Raw genomic sequence first — 21,779 nt, 5'->3', positions numbered from 1 at the left:
AAGATACACTAGACAAGAACAGACCATTAAACCAGATGTATGTGCTACAATCCCACATTTTTCTATTATCTCTTGCTGAATTCAGTAACTTGTCTCTGCAGCCCATACTAAGTGACACACATTGCAACTTGCAGTCAGCTATACTGCTTAGTTGTTTTCCCTGCAGCCACCTAGAACCATACCTGGCAATCCCTGTGGTCCTGGCAATCCGGGTGGCCCTTTTGACCCAGGCTGGCCTGGAGGACCAGGGGGACCAGGGTCACCTTTGACAACAATGCTTCGTCCAATGGTACCTGGTAAACCTGGGGGACCTAAAAGAAAGCAACTTAGTATTAGGTAACCCAAGGCAGAAGAGAGCATTAAAGATGGTTGCAGTAGCACACTATTTCTGTAATTCTTTACTGCAAAGTCAGCAGCCAAGAGCTCTATCACTACAAAAAGTGTAATTGTATATGAAAGGCAAAAAAGTGCTCCTGGTGGCACAAAAGACACCTCTTGCAGGGGTTAATCCAGGTAGACTGGATGCAGAGTATAAAATACAGTAGGATTAATTGTAGGGCTAAAAGTTATAGCCTGGAATCGTTTAAGGTGTTGCTCTCTTAACTACTGCCATTGCTGGCTGAGATCCGCACAGTCCTACATCTGCATAACAAAATCTACCAGCAAGGGACCAAAGTGACAATAACGCTACCCAAGACTCCTACCTGGTGGGCCTGGTAATCCTTGACTGCCCGTGAGGCCAGCGGGTCCTGCAGGTCCAGTGGGACCCTTCATACCTGAAGCATAAAGTTCATATGGTCACACAGTGAAGGAACATGCCGTCTTACAAAATCTGCTGCAGGAATGGCCAAAATAAGGCTTCTTTCCTCCCTGAGGGGCTGTTACTGAATCTACAGGTTTTCACTTAAAATGGTAGTTAAATACCTGGGAATCCTGGAACACCTGGAACCCCGGGATCGCCCTTCATTCCATTCAGACCAGGACGACCAGGATCCCCCTGAACAGAACAGCTTCACGTTATTCACTCATCTCTCCAGTAGTTTCAGAAAAACAAAAAAGCTGTGGCTAGGGGACAAATAAGCACATTTTGGGTCTCTGAAGTAGTGCTTTGGAGGGCTGAGGCCTTGCATTCTGCCTGCTCCCTGCCTGGTGCAGCAGGTGCTGTCAGAGAACACTGGAACGTGAACAGCTCCAATGGGAATGTAATGGGGAAAATCTGCCCAGGTACTGGGGGATAATGAAGGGTAAGACCCCCTATCTTGATACGAGGCAGGATATTAGCTACCACCACATTTTGGCTTTTATTTTACCACGGTAAAATGCATGTTCCACCCAAACATGTTCAGTTTTTATTACATTTAAAAGCAAACTAACAGAAAACCATTTCTTGTCCTACCTGGCGTCCAGGTGGTCCTTGATCTCCCTTTTGACCAGTCAGGCCAGGTGGGCCAGGCTGACCTGGATTCCCTTTTTCCCCTTTAAGTCCTCCATTGCCTGGTGGCCCCCGCGGACCTTCTGGGCCTGGCGAACCTTAACATTGTGGAACAAATATGCACATGTCAGTACTTGTCAACTGTTCTCCCCAGGATTGTGCCTTCAGTGTAAAAAAACAAATAAAATTGGCTTGACTTCCCATTTATATTTCAATGCTGAATTCAAATAGAATAAACTAAAGGGAAAACGAATAGAGGGATTATTTGTACTACCCAAATCAGGAACCAGGCCTCCTGGTATAGCTGATGAAGAGGAGCAGGTCTTTCCGGAAGGCAGTGCAACTCACCTGCATTAGAGGCTTACCAGTGACCAGGCAGCTGGCTTTAGTAGAAGCCAAGAAACCCCAAATTAGATGGTACAAATATCCCCTCCGCTGACCTGCGTTGCATTCACTGTCTCTTAACAGACTCAATAATGTAAAATATTGCTGCTTTTTTGCTGTTGGAATTTGTAATACCTGCTGAGGAGTCTAGTGTACACTGTCTACTGACTGCTGGGCAGCAGGAAGCCCCTCATTCTGTCTTGCCTGAATACTAATTGGAGTTGCAGGCACTACCTTCTGCTCAGTGACCCTCCCTCCAGCTGATTTGTCTGTCTTTAGTAGAATTATGCTCTGTAAATCCAAGAAGAACTGGGCCAGTCTTTAAATATTTTCCCTTTGAAACGGCCACGTTAATCCAAAAGAAAGGAGTGGTTTTAAATGAAACCTAGGTATTTGGAGCTCTGGAAAATGAGACCCCATCTTTATGCCACCGCCTAAATAGAAAGCAACTTATGGCAAAACAAACTGTAAGCAAGCGCAGCAACGGCTAATAACACTTTACAAGTTAGATCTCATAATTGGATTAACAAAAGGATCTCTTTGCAGGACAGCACTATGACATTTCTCCCCCGTAGTACAACAAATCTAATAACATTTAGCAGTGTGCTATATTTTCAGTTCTTCTGAAGCCTCTAAGAATTTAAAATGTCCTTTGAAACCCTCATGGTCTATGTTCAGTGGATAAATTTGATGAGCTGTATTTATGCATGCAAATCTGAGTGTAGAATTCATTCCAAAAATACCTTTTTAAAATAAGAGCCATTTTGTACTGTATTTCACACATATCCTATTGCAGTTTCAGCTACAGAAAACATCCCATCATGCAAGAGTTTTTTGTGTTCATTCTGTTCTTTTAAACCGGTCCAGTACTGTACACATGCAAATAATAACAGGTTACCATCTGAGGCATGCTAATCAAACACATACAATCTTGCAGGGTAACCACAGTCCTTAAAAAACTAATCACAGAATTACAGGAAAACATCCGTTTCTCTTACATCAAATGCAAGGCAGTAAAATAAATTGACTGAGTTAAGAGTCTAACCTGGAGGACCTGGAAGGATCAGAGTTCACCAAAGCCCAATGATCGATGTTAGAAGGGTCAGACATCACACAGTACAAAACAAGATTACTAGTTAGAAATAGTACAGATGACAGCATATACACTACACATCAACCCATTTCACCAGCATATTTTGTATTTACAATATAATCCACATGCATGCATAAAACCATACATGAGTACACAACAATATGTATTTTCAGATACAAGTTATTCTGGTGACTAGGCTCTACTAAGACTAATTTGACACTTCATTTAATGGCAAACTTAAAGCTTTACTAAATGTGTTATTGCTTTAACACTACGGCTGAGGCTTGCCACTGGTTAGTCCTACTCACAATGGGGTTTAGGCTATGTAACCATTTCACTGACAATATTCAGCACTCCCAGGGCCTGGAGCTTGGCAAATACACAGGGAAATTGTGAATGACAGCTTATTTTTGAAAAAAAATCTGCTTTGGGCAGGGCAGAAGTGTGATTAATACAGGGACTTAACACTACTAATCAGGTAATAGTGTCAACTAACTGTGAATAAAACTCTAGGACTGAAAAGTAGGCAGATATCCTCCCCAAAACAGTAAGCAGAATTGATATGGATCAGAAGGGCTGCAAATGCTATCAGCAAAAATACAGGGGAATTAACAAATTTGTAATTTGTCGTCTACTGTTAGCATTACTTTTTCTTAATAAAAATACCCCAAGATGCTAATTTACCTGTTTAAAGTTATGGAAAATGTGATAACATTTGATAACACATAACATGTGATAACATCCTTAGAAAAATGGTTTAAATGTAAGCTGCTTGTCCCTACCATGCTCCTGAATTAATATGTAATATTAATATGATTAATATTCATATGGCTCCTGTCCCACTCGCATCTTTCATGTCAGTGAAATGATTTAAATGTATGAATGTATAACCATGCAATTTACAGCTAAAAACTACAATAAATACATATCAGGTTTACCTTGGTGCACTATTTCTTACATATTTGGTAAATCATTTTAAATACTAGGTGTAATACAGCTGTTAAAAATAATGACATGGACATTTCATTGTTGCTGTTAAGTACTCATAAACTTTATTTTACTGTTAGATAAGTTTTGCTATGATTTATCAGTCTCTCCTATACGTGTCAATTATTGAATGCTGGCTGGGTACAGTCACAGCGTGGAACAAAATACGAAGCAATGGGTAAGTTCCTCTCCGCATAGCCATAATGGGAGCCTTCCTTGAAAGTGTGGTTACTGCTTGTGTGACCATGATTTAGTTAAAAGATAAAGCCATATTTTTTTTCCCCAATGATTTCATAAAGCTAAATGTGTATTTAGGTTTTGAAACATCAGGGGCTACCACATTTGATACCTCTCAGTGCTTAAGACAGCATGCTAAAATCTTCCTTTATTGAATTTCACTCACAGTTCTTTCATTCCTAAAAATCATCATAGCAAAACTTAAAAACTGCGTTATTAAGTAGATATGCCAAGTCATTTTTAATCTAGACGTAAATGGTAGAGTCTTCCCAAGAGCTGGCTTGTACTACATGCTGATACGGTAAAATTAAGACAAGCTTGTGAAAATTACCATGTTCTTGCCAATCCTGTTCCTGCTCCTCCTCTCCTCCTCCCTAGTGGTACGGAGGAGATGGCTGTGTGCTTCATTTTCATTAAATACATGTTAGAGCAAGAGCTTTCCTCATTTCCTCTAACCATGTGCTGGTGAAACAAAACAATGGAAATAAGGATTTCTCTACAATGTAAAAACGCTCTACATTGGGAATGTAAAACATTACAATTGCTCTGTGCAACTTTCCTGTGGAGCCTCTTGGTATAGAAGCACCTAATTCATTTATGTCACTTCAGAGCATCCAAAATCAACAGCAGCAGGTGTTACAAAAAATGAATACTGTCATTTGTCGAAGCTGCAAAACACAATTATACAGCAAAGGCACAGGAAGACAGCACAGTACGCTTAAAAAATAGGAAAAATAGTCTATCTTTTTTTTTCAGCTGCTCTGGGAATAAATAGGCTAAAACAACTTTCACAGTCAGGGACACTATAAAAGCCTTGCAAATCTGGACCCACATGACATGACCCTCCATCATGGGGAACGCTGTCCTTCCAGTCCTACAACAACACGGAGGAAGAGTCTGAAAGCCAGCTCTAAACTCTTCGTTTCTACCACAAATTAAAAGGTACGTATGAAAAATGACTCAGCATATCTACATTTAGACACTAAAAAAGTACATACTTCATATCTTCATGCAAAGTTATTATTTTGGAGTTAAGGGGCTAACCTGAGGGACCTGGGAGTAGGGGGTCAGAGTTCACCAAGGTCATCATTAGAACAAGGGAAAAACATCAAAATTGTTAGAAATGTCAACAAACTAACATATTCAACTAAACCTTTCTTTTTAGATTTAGCTCAATATTCCTTTACATACAGTATGCAAAACACCAAACTATTATTATTCATTGCAATGAAAACTAGACATATGGAATAACAGCAATGTTATGTTGCCCTGGAAATTGACTTCATTTTATCATTGATTAATCAATCCCTCCCAACACCATCTATCCAAATTTGTTTTAGGGGCAACCCAGCTGAAGTCAGAGCGCTTTACCATGTTTGACCTCATCGCTTTTATTAATCTTAGAATATACCCAGAAGTCAACAACAAACAGTATACGAATACAACTTCTGTTTTTATTTATGTCCCTGGAAGGGGAGTAATTTGACAGCCAGACAACTGCTTTTATGACTAGCTGCCTTATGTTGAAACGTTACAAAAATCAGCATTTCAACAATAGACTGTGTTATCATTTGAAACAAAAGGCTAGAGTGCTGATTGTACCAGAACTGTAATAATAGTTTGGTTTGTCCACATTAGTTCACGCATAACTGAGTGAAACAAATGCTTTACTTTATTCATTGCATGCAACAAAAATGGAAATCAGAGAAAGAAAGAGAGGAAGAGAGAGAACATGGCTGAGCAGAACCTCACTGGTTGTTGTTTTTTTCCCCAATGCTCATAAAACTACACAAAATGAGTACCACCACTCCTCTGCTTCCCCATTCAATTTGAGTCAGTAACCACCCAATTTATACAGAGAGGTGTAAACAGGATGAGAAGCTTCAGAAAAACAGCAGTGCTACAGCAGAGCATAGAATCTCAATTAGTAGTTTTATTAAACATCAGGAGATGCTTAGCTGGTTTACTGTTTTTTTATTTTTTAAGGTATCAGAATCAAGCCTGAGGAAAAAAAAGGAATCTTAAAGTCTTCCCAAGTGTTCACTGTAAAACTAAATTATCCCTTGATATCTAAAGTGAAAAACACACGTGTGGCAGCTATTTTACAAATACAGTAGCTCAAAACTGACTTTTCCCAAACAAATCTTTGAACAACAGAAAAATCTGAGGTCAGAGTTTGAGGATGCAAATAAATTGAGGCAAACAAACATTTTATGACAAAAATCAAATTCTAAAACAAGCAAGGAAGTTGCTCAGCTATGTTAACTCAGCATGGTGAGTTTTTCATTCCCAGAATTAGTTGGTGCAGGAACAAAATGCAAACATGGAATGGAAGGATGAACACAGCATGATGGTGCACTGAATCCATGGGAGCCACATGACATAATGGAGCAATGACTTATGTTACATGACCCGAGGATGAAGAGGCAGCTATCCAATTTGATCATGCTGTGATGCTAACGTGAATTTGATTTTCATGACTCTTAAAATGATGGATTTGTTACTTTTGTTTTTTGTGTGCGATGACATTTGCAGGATTGTCACATGATCAGCAAAGGTATCAGATGTTCAAAAGTCGGTATCGTGCTCGCTAGATGATTTCTGTGACAGCATGCGGAGAATCTCACATTTATTAAAACACGTTTTTGCTGCCAGGTATCAGAAACGAATAGAAACTGAGGATGTTTTATTTTTAGATACTGTCACTTCTGGCAACAAAATCCTCTGGTTGCCCATAAAAAGACCTATGCCATGAGGCTTGAACTTACCATCCAAATAAATTGACAAAGTCTAAACCCTGATAACCTAGCAGCAAAATGCAAGAGTACTGGCAGATGTTGATGGGTATGGATCACACTCTTACCTGGTCTTCCTGGAACACCTGGTGGGCCAGGGCTACCTTTAGGACCTTCCAGAGGTGGCCCTGGTAATCCTGGTGGACCCGGTGGACCCTGTAGGCCAGGGAATCCTTGGAAACCTGGTTCTCCTTTCAGACCTGGAAGTCCAGGGGGTCCTGGTGGGCCAGGTAACCCCAGTTCACCTTTTTGCCCTGTAAAACCAAACAGACGTATTTATGAATACTGTTACAAACTGATATGTGGAAATGTCAGTTTGCAGAGCTATTTCTCTCTCTTGATTAAGAAGGTGCAAGTCTGGCCACGACTCATCTCATTTTTGGAGTCAGAAAGTACAAAAATCAAACTAACAAATTCAGAAAAGAATTGGGGCCAATAATTCTTGCAGGACAAAGTGCTATAGCTTTTGAAACATTAAAAGATCTTACAAAGTCTCACTTTACTACTCAGTGACACTAATTTATAATCATCCTCTGAGTTTATGAACCTATGAGCAATGCTTTTTATGAGCTTTATATACCTGCAAAGAAATCTGTGAATATTAAGACTTCTTTATTTTTTGGAGACACCACTGAAAGTTAAGATGTGCAAAATTTTCAAATACGTTTAGGGAATTTAGGAACGCTACTGGAAAGTAATACAACTTAGGTTGTAAAGTCGCTTTTGAAAATATAGCAGACATTTTCAAAGCAGCTTCATTTGCCATCCGGTGTAGGAATGCTTTATTTATTGAGACAGATCAGCAAAGTTCCACAAAATGCAGTAGACTCAATTGTCCTGGGTGGATTTATTTTGTCTGCATAATTCTAAGTTACAAAATTCAACTCATTATTAATGAGTGTCTATTACCTTTGTTAACTGAAAATGATCTACCGTGGAAAAAAAAAAGAAAGGTTCTTTCTTTTCTACATTCATTTGTTGCAGAAGAAACGTCTTTTTTTTTTTTTTTTTTAAGTACATACAATTTCCATTCACCTTTTTTTTAACAAAGAACAGCAAGAAACTCTACCTGATAATCCTGGGAGTCCTGGAGGTCCTGGGCGCCCAAAACCTGGTAGACCTGAAAAGAGACAGTTTCATTTAATAATGAACATTTAGCTTTCAAGTCTCCACAAGTAGGAATACAAGACTGCAAAGGATGAAAGTGCAGTTCATCTAAATCTCTGATTACTTGAGACTATCAGGATTCTTATTTACTCCCAGAGTCCACACCAAAACTAGAGATTTTACTTCAAAATGTATCTGTGACTTTCATAAATATTTCCATTCCTTCCCAAGATGCTCTTTCAGACTTTGTGGTTTAATATATTTGCATTTCTGGTAGGGGTTCTCATTTTAGGGCAGACGTTATGCCACTAGTTCATTCTGTAACTGAGCTGAAGCAGTACAGGTACCACTGAATACAAGAATAAGGCTTCATGCTGAATTCATGGAATAAAAATCCAAGAGCTGTTTGAATTCTCATCCTGTGCTTCACAGGCAACTTGGCAGCATCCTTTGTGAACCATTCAGCAGCTGGGAACCACAGAAGCAATTTTGAAGGTGCATGGGTAGTTACAGGAAAAATGGAATAGATAAAGCAGGATGTTACAGCAGAGACTGAAGAGGAGAAAACAAGAACAAAGGACACCTAACCTGGCTCGCCCTTCTGACCAGCTGGTCCGGGGATGCCGTCTCGACCAGGCTGACCCTTTTCCCCTGGAGGACCAGGAGGGCCAGGACGACCAATATCACCTAAAAGGAGTATACAACACATTAGAACAATAATGGCTAACCTGCAATAAAATAAAATAAATAGCACGCATCCCCTGAATCTGGAAGCGTGACGATGTAATTTCAAATTTACAAGGGTGTAATCTTAAAATTAAAACCTCTCTATCTCTCCCCTGACAATTTAGAAAAGACATTTAGGCCCATGATCTTTTAAGCAGTTGACTAAAAATAATATAAAGCTTTTCTTTAGCATAAATTGGAATTTTTCCCCTATAAAAAGAGGTTAGACCACTGGAATACACAAACAAAGCTGGTAAATACTGAAACAGTTAGCTACTTGCTTCAATGGCTTATGATATGATTACCACAGCAGTCAAAAGCTGTGAAAAACAAGTTAAAACTTCTTTCTTTTCTGTTTCATTTCAGTGAAAAGATTGTGCACAATGGTGTTTGAGCATGCATGTACACATAGATACATTTTCACCACATTAATAAGAAGAAAGGAAGTGGCTTCATGTGTTATGCTTTTCACAGAAGCAGCTGACCTCTGCAGCACTGCTCATGCTCACCTACTGGCCCAGGTGGTCCAGGCAGACCAGGGTTACCTGGAGGCCCCTCGATACCTTTTGGTCCTGGAATTCCTGGAGTGCCTGTACAGTACAGACATTTCAATTAAAAAATTGGCATTTTAGCAGATTTTGAAACACTATAAGCTGAGATGCTCTGAGCAATAAATCAGCTAATTGTATCAAGATACTGCATTTATGCCCATTTTTCAGATTTAGAGCTGATCAAGGAGATGAATTATAAAGCAAAGAATGTACAGAAACAAAATGTACTACTATGACTGTCCTTACTGCTACTTTGAAGACTCTTCTTAGTTGCTGAGTGCCAGTGGCTGAGGACAGAATCAGTCTGGCAGTCTGTTAGAAAATAACCATTCTAGAGACAAGTATTGCTTGTTGACAAAAAGTGCAGGCATTATGAACTACGGCTGGCCAGTCCTTCCCCAATCCTCTTTTCCTTTATTGAAAGAGGATCTTAAGAAAAATGGTCTTAGTATTTATAACTGATTCTTACCCCTACAGCATGAACTGAGTGGAAGGTAAAAAAACAATCAACCTGTTGGAATATGTCTGCTCTGAACATCATCTGAGCCTGAGCAAGGTAGTGCCCGAATGCACCATTTTGACCGTTCACAGTTTTTGAGGCATGACATGAAGCACAGGTTAAATGCTTTCAGGTTCACGGCCAGGTTTTGTTTTCTGCTAAGCTTCTTGCTGCCATGACTACACTATTATAAATTCCCTGATTTCCTATGTTAAAGAAAGCTCAAGCATGCTTGCAGAACAGCCTTTATTGCTGCAAATGCAGCATAAACAAAAACCTTGCCTTTTTAAGCTATATTTAGGATATCAGTAAATTGAGAAGTGAAAGAACTGACATATATCATCCATGAACAATCTCTATTAATATTTCCAGCGAAGAGTACAAAACCTAACTTCATTATGTTTCAGAAAGATTTCTCTTTAGAACATTTTTTTAGACAATAAACACGATAAAAAGCCCAGCTTTCCTGATTACACTTTTTTCTCTTTATTGATTCATGAAGGAAAAACAGAGCCAAACACAGGTATTTTGTGGGTCAGGAGAGGAGAATACAACCACTGCGGGGAGTGGAAAGCATTGGCTCACACAACTATTACCTCCCCTCAAAGCAGATGGGTGATTTCAGAAGGCAGTCTGAAGTGATGCATTCACACACTTACACTTGCAGTGACAGTTCCAACAGCACAAAGCTTAGAAACACCAGATTGCTAGAAACTTTCGAGAGAAGATGCAGCCCTCCACCAATTACCCACTGTGTTTAGATATATATATATATATACACCAATATAAAAGAGCAAGAGGGAAAAGAAAAAAAATCCTGTTCAGAATTACCTGGGAATCCAGGAAGGCCTGGCTCTCCTTTTGCACCTGGATTGCCTGGCAGTCCAGGCAAACCAGGATTTCCAGCTACACCTTTACTGCCTGGACTACCTGGGTATCCAGGCAAACCAAGATCACCCTGGAAAATATTAAGCAGAAATAAGAAGCCAGTCTTTGTAGGATGATTAATTTATTTTTGTATGTTCCCAGTCTTACTGTCACAAAAAGGCCACCATTATATTGTGCACATTTCTTCTTATATCCAGTTAATGTTAACAATCTCACAAAAAATGAGTTGCAAATAGCATATGCAAAGACGTTAACAGTTTCCCCCTTCAATTTGTTTATATACCATATCATAGCTTTTTTTCAAAAGTAACATACATTAAAAAAACAAACAAACAAACAAAAAACACACACCACAAAACAGAACTATTCTCTTTTCTTGCAGAATAGCCAGATTTTTAAGTCTTTGACAGTGGAGTTTAATTTTGAATGTAACCAGAAAAACGTCACTGCTGTATCTCAATCATACAGCACCTCAATGTTGTATCAACATTTTCAGTTTGCCAGCAGAGCTTTCTCCTAAGCAAATCTTCGACTTCTATTAAGAAAACCAAGCACTTTCTAGCTCTTTGACACTAGTGATGATGTGAGAAAGGAAAGTCAAATTATTTTGCACACACCTGTGCAAACCTGATGCATTCCTATTTAATTCTACACTGTTGTACTCACATGCCAGTTCATCTACTGGGCTTTCCTAGATGTTTTCGAAGTTTGACATCCAAAAATCCTTGACAACTTTAAAAGTTTTAGCCATAAACAAATGTTAAACCTTAAAGGTTATTTGGGTTACCAACGTTTTGAACAGAATGTGTATAATGTTTGAACAGAATGAACAGTAATTAATTAAAAGCATTTTAAAGTAGAAGAAAAATGGCCTCACTTCTGAATTTACACATAATGATGTATGTGACAATTAGAAAATGAACAAAAACCAGGAGAACTTTGGTCTTCTATAAAATCTACCAAAAAGTTGGTCTATTGCTTTTGTCTTGACAGACCCACATAACATTTTCAACATGTTTAAGGCCACCTGCTATTTACCTAGCTGTAGGGATTTAAAAGCAATCTTCTACTCCCTATTGTGGTTTATTCTCTGCCCAAGCTGCACAATCCCCCTAGAGCATCAAAACTACTTTCACAACAAAACTGAGAGGATCATGGCACTAGCTGGAAAATAAGCAGCACATTTTAAGAAGCCAAGATTCTTTGACTAGGCAGTACCCCGTGATAATGCAGAAATAAAAAAGAAATACGTGGAGCTTCAATCATGCATTGTTTTTGGTAAATTAATTGCTATTCAACATCACTTACAAGGTATCAAGTGAAGTCTACTAGCTATTCCGTTTCTGTCACTTTTTTGTGGGTGACAGAAAGGATGATATAGGCAAGTGTTAGTACAAGTGTTTCACAAATTTTAATCAGCATTAAACATGATATATCAATTCCTTAGTAATTTATTCTTAAGTGCATATTGTTTTAACTTTTTTCTAGAATTAACTGCTTCATGAGACTTAGGAACAAAGATACTCACTGTATAAATCCCTATCAACTATCAAAATGTCAGCAGGTATCAATGCAAACCAGGCTACTAACTGAACACAAATTGGAAGGTCTGGTAAACAGTCTTCTGCTCTAACCAGGTTAAAAGTTATATAAATGTTTTCACCAGTAAAATTAGAAATTTTTGCTCCCACCTGAAAATAACTGACTACAGGAAATCCTGCTTGTTATAAATACATTTATATACATATTTATCATTAACATAACATTAACATAATATTTATTGTAACATATACTAAAATATAGTTAAAAAATCAACACAGAATCTGATTTTCTCATTTAATTTTCTATTGAAGAATTTTGTAAAATGTACCTTTGGTCCAGGGATACCAGGAATACCAATGCTTGAAAGTCCAGGGTCACCTTTCTCCCCTTTCAACCCAGGAAATCCAGCAGGCCCAGGCTGCCCTGGACGTCCTGCTATTCCTTGGCTGCCTTTAATCCCTGGGGGACCTGTCCAAATTATAAGATGCATGTTTTATAAACATAAACTTCTGCAGTGGTTTAGAGAAGTCACTCAAATTATACCCACTCATCAACTGAACTAGAAAGGACCAACAATATCACCGGTTGATTCTGAATACTTAATGTATGTGTTGTCTTTTTTTGTTTAAAAAACTAAAACAATTATCTAAAATCTCTCTCAGCTTTTTCATGACACCTATAAGATTTCTTTTTTCATTCTTAATTTACACAAATCCGAACATCTCCTTTTACTACCTAGGTACAATTTAATACTAGAATCCTCAGAAAGTGAAAGTTTTGTTTCAGCAGCCTTTCTAAAGAAATGAATTCACTTTGTCCTTCCCCTTTTATCATTCTATCTGATATCTCTCTACCAAAAGCTGGGTTTATCAATTTTTTTCTGAACTGTTTCATAGAATGGAGTGTGAGAAATCAGAAGATGAAAATTACAAGATGTAGATAAATCTGCTTCTACTTTTTCAAGCACTTTAAAATAATACACATTTACAATATATGAGCTATTTGAATTTTCTGTTTTAATGGGTATTTCCGATTTCTTATGTACTACTTTAACAATGTGTACATAGGACTTTTATATTCCTCATGTGCATTCCTATTCAAGTTTGTTATTAGGTACTGCACACAAGCAGGTCCACCTTTGTATCATATAAATGAAAAGCACTAGCCAAGATGGTGTAAAATACAAGACTGGTAACTAACCTGGAAGGCCCATCTCTCCCATGGCACCTTTTAACCCTGGAGGTCCTGTCGGTCCTGGCTGCCCAGGAAGCCCCGTGTCTCCTTTGATGCCTAGGAAAGTTGTGGGTTTAGTTAATTAATGACAATAATTAAAAATTTCTGATATTTATGTGCTGTCATACAAATATGCCTGCCATCTAATTACAAAGGCAATGGATTTTGAGTTGGTTTAGGCCTCAAACTTCTTCTACATGCTTTTTCTCCATTTGTAGTGAAATTTTAAACTTCTTCAGTTCTGTGCCAGGACAGGACAACTTCTTCTCTACTCTGAAGATTAGTCTGATGAAATGGGTCAAATCTCAGTCAATGATTTAGTAACCATCTGAAATAATTTAGTACCAGTGTGACTTGGTCTCCTGTGAATTGTTTTGCAGAATGAACACATTATCTCTTCTTCATTTGCAATAGGTATTCAGGAGCTTTTATCAGGAAATTAAATGTGACCTACAATGCTCTAACTAGTTTGAGTCCCGGATGGTAAAAAAAAACGCTCCCAAAGCCCAGCAAGGTATTTAGAGCAAGACCTACATCAGACATAGTGAGGAAAGATTCAAGATTTCAGATCATGTGTGATAGCTGTAGGAAAAAGCACTGCAAGACAGAATTTGTTTTCTTGATCCCTGCAATTCTTGAAAGCAAAGATGCGACATCCAGACAGCCTTCAAAATACACTCAATTGGCCATTTGCAAAGTGCAAGTATAATGATTAACAATGTAAGAAATGAAGGTAAAAAGAACTCGCACGTCCTGTTGGCAAATCCCGCAGTCACGTTGCTTATTCAAGCAACAAGCACTTATCCACTCATCCTACAGGTAGTCCTAATGTCTTTTAGGAGGAAAGAGCTCAAAAGCATGCTGTTTGGATAATGATTTTAATAGCCCAAAACTGTGCTGCAGCTTTAAGTGTAAATCCTTATGCTTTGCTTAGATATGCCTGGATTAACATCCCAATCTCATGGTATAAAAATGCATGAAATGTTTTTACATAGCAAAACTATCCGAGACCTGGTTTACTTACCCGGCAACCCTGGTGCACCTGGGGGACCACTAAGTCCCGGTGGTCCTGGGTCGCCTTGGAGACCTTGATAACCTTTCTGCCCTGATAGACCAGGAATACCTTAAATAAAAACATATATTTCATTATTATTATTACTACTTCTACAGTATATTTGCTTTTCTGCTAGATGATTAGATATTTACATGTGTGAATAAATATCCAAATAGGGATTTTTCTTCAGTAAACATAATTCCTCCTAGTTCTGGCAAGGAGAAGTATCACAGAACAAAAACATACTCTTTCTGGAAAGTGTAAAATGACTACAAAATGGAAGTAATATTCTGTAAGTAGGGGAAAAAGCAACTTTTTGACTAATGCTAATACAATACACTCAGAATGGACTCTTTTTGGATGAGCAGACTCCATGCTAACCTCTGTATATTCATTCAGATTATTTATATACATGTTTAATTACATTACTACACCAAAAGCACTTTGGGATTGAGCTGTTGCAAAATGTAACACAAGTATTTTGGCAGATTTTCACAGATATCATGTGGTTTTAATCTCATACAATAAATTTGCACTGCCCTGAAGGCATAGTTAAGTCTGCCCTCTACAGCTCTCACTTAACAGAGAAAAAATAAAAAGGCAGGTGTCTTAGGAGCTTACCTAGGCTTTGCAGAAATTAATACAATAGATAAATTAGCATAATCATGGCTGGGCCAACATTAGAGAAAGGCATTCTGGTTCTCTCAAGGGTAGAATATTTTTACTCTTCTCAAGACAAAATTAGAGTCCAAAGGAGACATCAGAACACTTGGGGGGATAAGGGAGGGGGAGTGGAAACACAAACTAGAGGGAAAACAGACTTGAGTGAACTCAGAAAACCTTCCAGGCTTAACCAGCATCCTGAGGTGACACACACAGAGATGACATTCTGCTCAGCTGAGGGTGAGTTTACAGAGACACCCAAAGGGAGAATTTGGAGGTGATGCACGAGCAGATGACCTCTGCAAGTCCATCCTACAAGGCAAAGCCCCACTGGCCTAAGAGACAGCAGGAATGCAGCTAGCACAGCAGCCCTGACAACGATCTCTCATTGTGCTTCAGAATAATATCTAGAAGACTCAATCCTAATCCTGGTGAGAGTACTTTAGTGCCTACACAGAGTACCTTGGTCATAGAACCCCTTAAAAGGACAGCCTAAATTAAGAAAACCTTATTCCACCTCCCTGTTCTGAGTTTTTGTTCTGTAAAAAAGAATGAACTGCAATGGATTTAGGTACAGGTCACTTATCTCTACAGGACAAACCACTTCCCCAGACCCAAATTCTGTACCTGGAACACCTGGCTCGCCTTTTTCTCCTTTTGCTCCTAGTTGTTTTGGATCAATTTTTCCAGGTGGACCTGGCAGGCCTGCTTCACCTTTGATGCCTTTCTGTCCTACTGGTCCAGGAGGCCCAGGTGGGCCAGGTAATCCATTATTACCTAAAGGAGGTAAGACAACAAAAGGGAACAATACAGTCCATAAGGTAGATTAATATATTTCTAATCCTTTTTCTTACATAGGTTGGCCATGATTTATTCATGAAGTTTGAACCCACTGAACGATCGGTCAGTTTATGCAGGGTTCTCCACAGCATCTCAAGCCTTGGAACAACTGTAGGTGGAGTGTGTAGGGATGTCTGTATGCTGCAGGAAGGCAGTCTGTCAGCTCTGGACAGCCCAGAGGAAACAGCTGTGTGTGACCCTCATTGAGAGAGCTCCAAGAGGTCCACCACGCTGTACCAATAGAACAGAGGAGTTGCAATGGCTACAGCAGCTTTGGATTCACAGCCCCCTTGTTCTGCGGAGATGACTTTTTTTTTTTTTTTAACCACACTCCTCCAAAATTCATCTCCAAAAAGTGGGTTGGAAGAATGTAGCTAGAACACACTTCTCTGTGATGCTTACAGACCTGATTGGGAATAACTCCATAACCAAAAGCTATCAATTTTCTTCTTTCTGCTGCTTGAGCAAACTTTACAACGTATTTCAGAAATATTGCTCTACTCGGGCACCATCAATCCAAAGATAATATTTTTAAAATAGCTAACATTGCATGACATCAATTAAAAAAAAAAAAAGTGACTTAATGCTATGGGTTAAAACTGCAAAGCAATTCTGAACATCAGTACTGTTGAGAAGATAGTGCCTGTGGATCCCGGTAATTAACTGTAGATATTAGCATTATGAAGCTTTTTTCCACATAGGACATTCTGCATTCTCTTCAGTGTAAAAATAAAACAAACATTACCTTTTGAGCCAGGAAGGCCATTTCTTCCAGGAGTTCCTGGGGGCCCTGGAGGCCCAGGGGCTCCCATGACACCCATCTCACCTTTGGCACCTGAACACATTGAATCACCATTGTCATTCTGCATCATTATGCTATTATTAAACAGGCATATAGAGCCTGAACTATGTTTTAAGGAAATTATAAACACTCAATTCTTCATTGATCTAAATCAGAAAGAATACTCAAAAACGTTACCAATTTTTCCACAGTTAAGTCCTGGGAAGAAAATCAGCAGCACAGTGATCATTTCAGTAAAAAGCATATTTATACCTCCAATAAGTTTAGTCCCCTGGTTTGGAAAAATAAATACTTGCTTGAAAGCAAACTTGAATTTATTGAAAGCCAAAAAGACAACTACAAATACAGTACTTTTAGAACCTTTTATATGACCCCTTTATCCAAAGACAGATTCTCAAAACTCAATTTTGAGATTTCCCGTCCAGAGGGAGAAACAGACTGCTATAACTGAAAACATTAACACAAAGAATAAGGAAATGAGTATTTAAAACTATGCACTGGATCCAATTGATAGCATTTCTCATAACTTCCTTTAAACAAATTTGAATTTTAAATTGTAGCATTAACTGGAAAACTATCACAAAATAAACTAGGAAGTTGTTATACTGAAGATGATCATCAAGTCATATTTGAAAGTTATGAAACAATAACATGGAGAATATATGTATCAAGTTAGAGAGAAGAGTGGAAAGGTGACAAGGATTTTAATGCAAGAAATTATAATTAAAAAAAGCAACTATGAAATTTAATAGTTCATGTATCCAACTTTAAGTGAATAGAATAAACACTGAAGCTCTCTAAGCTGACATGTCCAAGCATAAAGAACATCCACCTATAACTAGACTTTGGTTTTTGTCCACAGGTAAAAAATGGGAACTCACCTGGAAATCCAGGAATGCCATCCCGGCCCGGTGGTCCAGGTGAACCCTGAGGTCCTGGGAGACCAGGGGGCCCTGGATAGCCCGGGGTTCCTTGGTCACCTGGAGGACCAGGAACATCGAAGCCTGGAGGACCTGGATCTCCTTTCTCACCTGGAACGCCTTGCAACCCTAGACAACATTGTTAAAACACAATCTTTTAGCAAAAATTAAGGCAAAGCTGAAATCTCTCTCTCTCTGGACATGGTACTGTACAAACAGACAAGTTTTATCTGCAGTACATTCCTAGCACTGATGAAAATCTTGCAATTCTTCTGAAACCATTTATTTTTTAATTATGTTCCAGGCATTAAAGGACATGTTCTCCTGAAGCTTCTCTTGAAGAGAAGCGTTACTAAAATTTTACCAAACTGTAGCAAGTGCAGTTGAATAAATTCTCAAAAGGAAAAGAACAACTTTCTTCATTAACCATTTAAGTCTGGTTAATAAAATAAGAAGCCAAGATTGATTAGTCTGGTTTGTATTTTGTCATTAAGTATAGAGAGATTCTTATGTTTCCATTAATGATTCCATTTTATAGCATTCTAAGACAACATCAGCTCAATATTTTTGAAGGCTAGCATTCTGCATTGCATTACATTTATCTGAGTGAAAAATATGAATTATCAAAACATGCTCAACATTGTTTAATACTAAAGATACTGAGCTCAAGATGCTGCTGAAGCAAGTGGGAAGCTTGCTTCCCTCCAGTGCACTGTATCAGTGATGGTATTCATTCTTGAAAGGTAGCAGACAAAAATTGATTTTTCTTAAATCTGAAGCTAAGAAAAGGCTTTGGTAAAGAAACCACAGTACCTGGGGAACCTGAGGTTCAAAAGCCAACGAGTTAGAGCTCATCAGGAAGTTGAGACAGGTAGCAATAAGGAGTTGTAATAGTCGTTAAGTTAGGAAACAAAATAAAGCATATACAGATTAGAAAAAAAAAAGGCAAACAAAAACTAAAACACTACCCTAAAGTTACCGAAAACAAAAATACAAAAGTACAAAGAATATGACACTAATGCAGTAAGAGAAACCAGACTGTAAGGAAACTTGGGGGTCTTGTTCAAAGCACAGCCACCATTGTACACAGAAACAAAAAACCAAATGAGGTATTTTCAAATATTGATGAAACATTCTTTGAAAAATTGGATTACTCCCTCTCCTTTTCTAGCTCTCTCTTCACAACCGGGAAACAAGATTCTTCTGAACTCTTACATGAAATTGTAGCAGACATTGGCTTGGACACCTTTTGAACAGCAGAGTACATCCTACCAGTTAGCTTCTTGTTGATCTCCATTGTATGCCTGTAAAACCCTTCAAATAGGGATTTTCAAAAAGATGCTTCTACACACACACAAAACACTAAATATGTTTTTTCTTTGTTTTGTTTTGTTTTCCCAGTCTTCTATTATTCAAATGTACATCTTTTTACTTGCAGAGATGGTATATTGCATGTTACATGCCCTAGCATAATGTACTGGGATTATGACATTATGCCAAAACCTCATAAATAACCACAAGTATTGCTCTAACAGATGGGGTCCCCCATTCTCAATGGCATGAACAAACTTAGAAGTGATGTTTTGATGTGCTTTTTGCATGCTAAAAAGGCAGATCAAATTTTCTTGACTGCGTAGGCTGTAGACTTGTATTTGTTAATTATAAGCATGCTCCCCTTTGGCAGCTGCTTACCACTGCATTAAACTATGGTGTCATGTGCCTGGAACTGCTTATTTTGCAGAGAAAAAACAATACCAGAGGATGGATAGCGATTGTATGTGTTGTGTTTAAATGGGTCTCTATCAGCAAATTGAAAAAAAAAGTAAAAATAACATTTACCCCAAGTGTAGAACAAACTCAGTAACTAGCACGATAAAGATACTTAGCAAATATAAATTCATTCTGATTGAATTTCTGGTTTTCAAAAGTCTGACCATATCACAATTGGAATAATATAGACAACACAATAAGTTCTAGAGGAATTTGCCACACATTCAAAAAAAAAGAAAAAGAAGGCTGTTGAGTTACTGCAAATTATTTGAAGAGGTGGTGGTGCAGAGAAAGGAAAATTTGAACAAGGAAATCCTTTCAAGAGTTTTCCAAACTACCTGAAAAACAGACCCCCAGAAACATTACTCTACTGTTGTGTAAAGAAGCAGAATCAAAACAGAATTGTAAGACAAGAAGAAAGGGTTGGGATATACGAATGGAAAGCACATTGTGCTGTCAAACGAAATAACGAGGACTACTCAAGTGGAGCTTCAGCCATGCACTAGATTTCAGAGCCACCATGCCATTAGTAGCCACAATGATTGGTCAGTGCAAACATGAAGAGTGAAAATATAAGCAATTCAGCACACTGACTCTACTAGTAATTCTGCATTTGTCAAAACTGATATTTTGCAGAATAAATCAGTGATCACATGAAATCAAGCTCTGGCCAATACCTGAAAAGATGTTACAGGAAGATAAAAGAACATGCATAGGATGAAACATTCAAACTAATACCATCCTAATACCTCTCCCCAGCAACACACACTTGAGTTGCCCTCTGTTTCCATTTAGCCTCAAAAGCAGCTTTAGGTTCAGGAGAGGTATGATAAGCACAGTAAGCCAGGTGAAGAACCTACCTGATGGCTCAGGAAACTTCTGTGCACATTTTTCAGACTCCCTCAGTCCATAGTTTTTTAACACTCAACACATTCAAGGCTTACTGATGCAGCAATCACACACATTCCTTTCCCAACTGGGAAACTAGTGGAAATAATATATTTAAGTATGATCCACACTCTACGTACTGGAGCAGAACTCAAACTCCATGGGGCCTATTTACTCCAACGCTTGCCTACCTTAAAGAGAAGCACTTTGCTGAATCTCAGCTTGCAGTGCATAAAGATCTGAGTAAGACCAGCCAGTCTGTGATTCATGCTCTTAACAACTGACCATGATTTTTTCAACATGCATTATGAACGATGCCAGCTCCCGTAGTGGCATCCAAGCAAATACAAAAAGTGTATGTCACAGACATGCAACGTAAACAGTCATACAGGCACGGCAAGAACCAGATGGGTTTTGAAATGTTTCAGCAGTAGGCGGGCTTAAGTCCACAGAGAATGTTCTCACTAGTTGACAGCCATGCATTTGCAACATGAGGGGCTGGTGCACAGCAGGATCATTCACTGAGTGCAGGAAACAAGGAACTTCCCTAAATAAGCTTTGAGAATAGAACTATGTGCAAGCACTTGTACTCTTTGTGCACAGAGATGCAACAAGTTCCTATCTTCATTAGTCAGCACTCATTTTAGATGAAATACAATCTATTTCCCTTCAGAAACAGCACAGACATCTAAGGGCAGCTTTCTTCCTTGTCTGTCCCCTCAAAACCTCTGCACTGACATTGTGCTACTAAACAGTATTGTGATAAACGCCTTCACAGAGATTTTACCACTACCTGTGCACAACACTTCCTAGAATCTCCGCTGAGGCTCTCTAAGTCTTCTCCAAAGCAGGCTTTTACACCCCTGAGACCTCTCTACATAATGCAAACAGCAGGACTGAATGAAATTTGGTGATAAACATGATGCACCAAGTTTTGCCCACTTAACCAGCAAGACAACCAAACCAACAGACAAACTTGCTATTTTTCTTTATCTGTTCAATGAGACCTTAAGTGTCTGCTTGCTATATGCCAGAAATAACCCGAGGGTACAATTCATGTAAATTTTACCTGGTGGGCCAACAGGACCTGGAGGTCCCGGAGGTCCAGGTGGACCTTGTCCTCCGATGCCAGGGATGCCCGGTGGGCCTGGGAGTCCTGGTGGTCCACTTGGTCCAGGGTCACCTAAAAGAACATGCTTTAGTTAGTGAATTCAGTTCAGAGATGCTTGCTTACAGTTGCAAAATGAAGCCTGCACATGGTACTTGAAATCTTGTCTTTGCGTGCAAACAAATATGGATCTGATACAGGAAAAGAAAACACACTTCAGAGGGTATTTCTGCAAGCCAGAGATTTGTGCTCTCTCTCTC

At 38.7% G+C, this 21,779-nt stretch overlaps 1 protein-coding gene across 1 annotated transcript in view; it reads right to left on the bottom strand.

Moving 5' to 3' along the window:
* COL4A5 (collagen type IV alpha 5 chain) overlaps positions 1-21,779 on the bottom strand; it is an 83,158-nt gene that overhangs the window by 7,799 nt on the left and 53,580 nt on the right. Inside the window, exons 30-45 of the mRNA XM_048070762.2 lie at positions 21,481-21,594; positions 17,715-17,882; positions 16,777-16,866; positions 15,819-15,968; positions 14,499-14,597; positions 13,442-13,531; positions 12,570-12,709; positions 10,643-10,769; positions 9,271-9,351; positions 8,624-8,722; positions 7,998-8,048; positions 6,997-7,182; positions 1,397-1,530; positions 925-997; positions 705-776; positions 183-311 (exon numbers count right to left, since the gene is read on the bottom strand). Of these exons, the coding sequence (XP_047926719.2) occupies positions 183-311; positions 705-776; positions 925-997; positions 1,397-1,530; positions 6,997-7,182; positions 7,998-8,048; positions 8,624-8,722; positions 9,271-9,351; positions 10,643-10,769; positions 12,570-12,709; positions 13,442-13,531; positions 14,499-14,597; positions 15,819-15,968; positions 16,777-16,866; positions 17,715-17,882; positions 21,481-21,594 (1,803 nt within the window). The remainder of the gene's footprint in view (positions 1-182; positions 312-704; positions 777-924; positions 998-1,396; positions 1,531-6,996; positions 7,183-7,997; positions 8,049-8,623; positions 8,723-9,270; positions 9,352-10,642; positions 10,770-12,569; positions 12,710-13,441; positions 13,532-14,498; positions 14,598-15,818; positions 15,969-16,776; positions 16,867-17,714; positions 17,883-21,480; positions 21,595-21,779) is intronic.

Source organism: Anser cygnoides, chromosome 13, assembly GCF_040182565.1.
Source record: "Anser cygnoides isolate HZ-2024a breed goose chromosome 13, Taihu_goose_T2T_genome, whole genome shotgun sequence".
Taxonomy (NCBI): Eukaryota; Metazoa; Chordata; class Aves; order Anseriformes; family Anatidae; genus Anser; species Anser cygnoides.
Note: the sequence above shows the minus strand (reverse complement) of the source record. Positions and strands in the feature narration are given on the sequence as shown.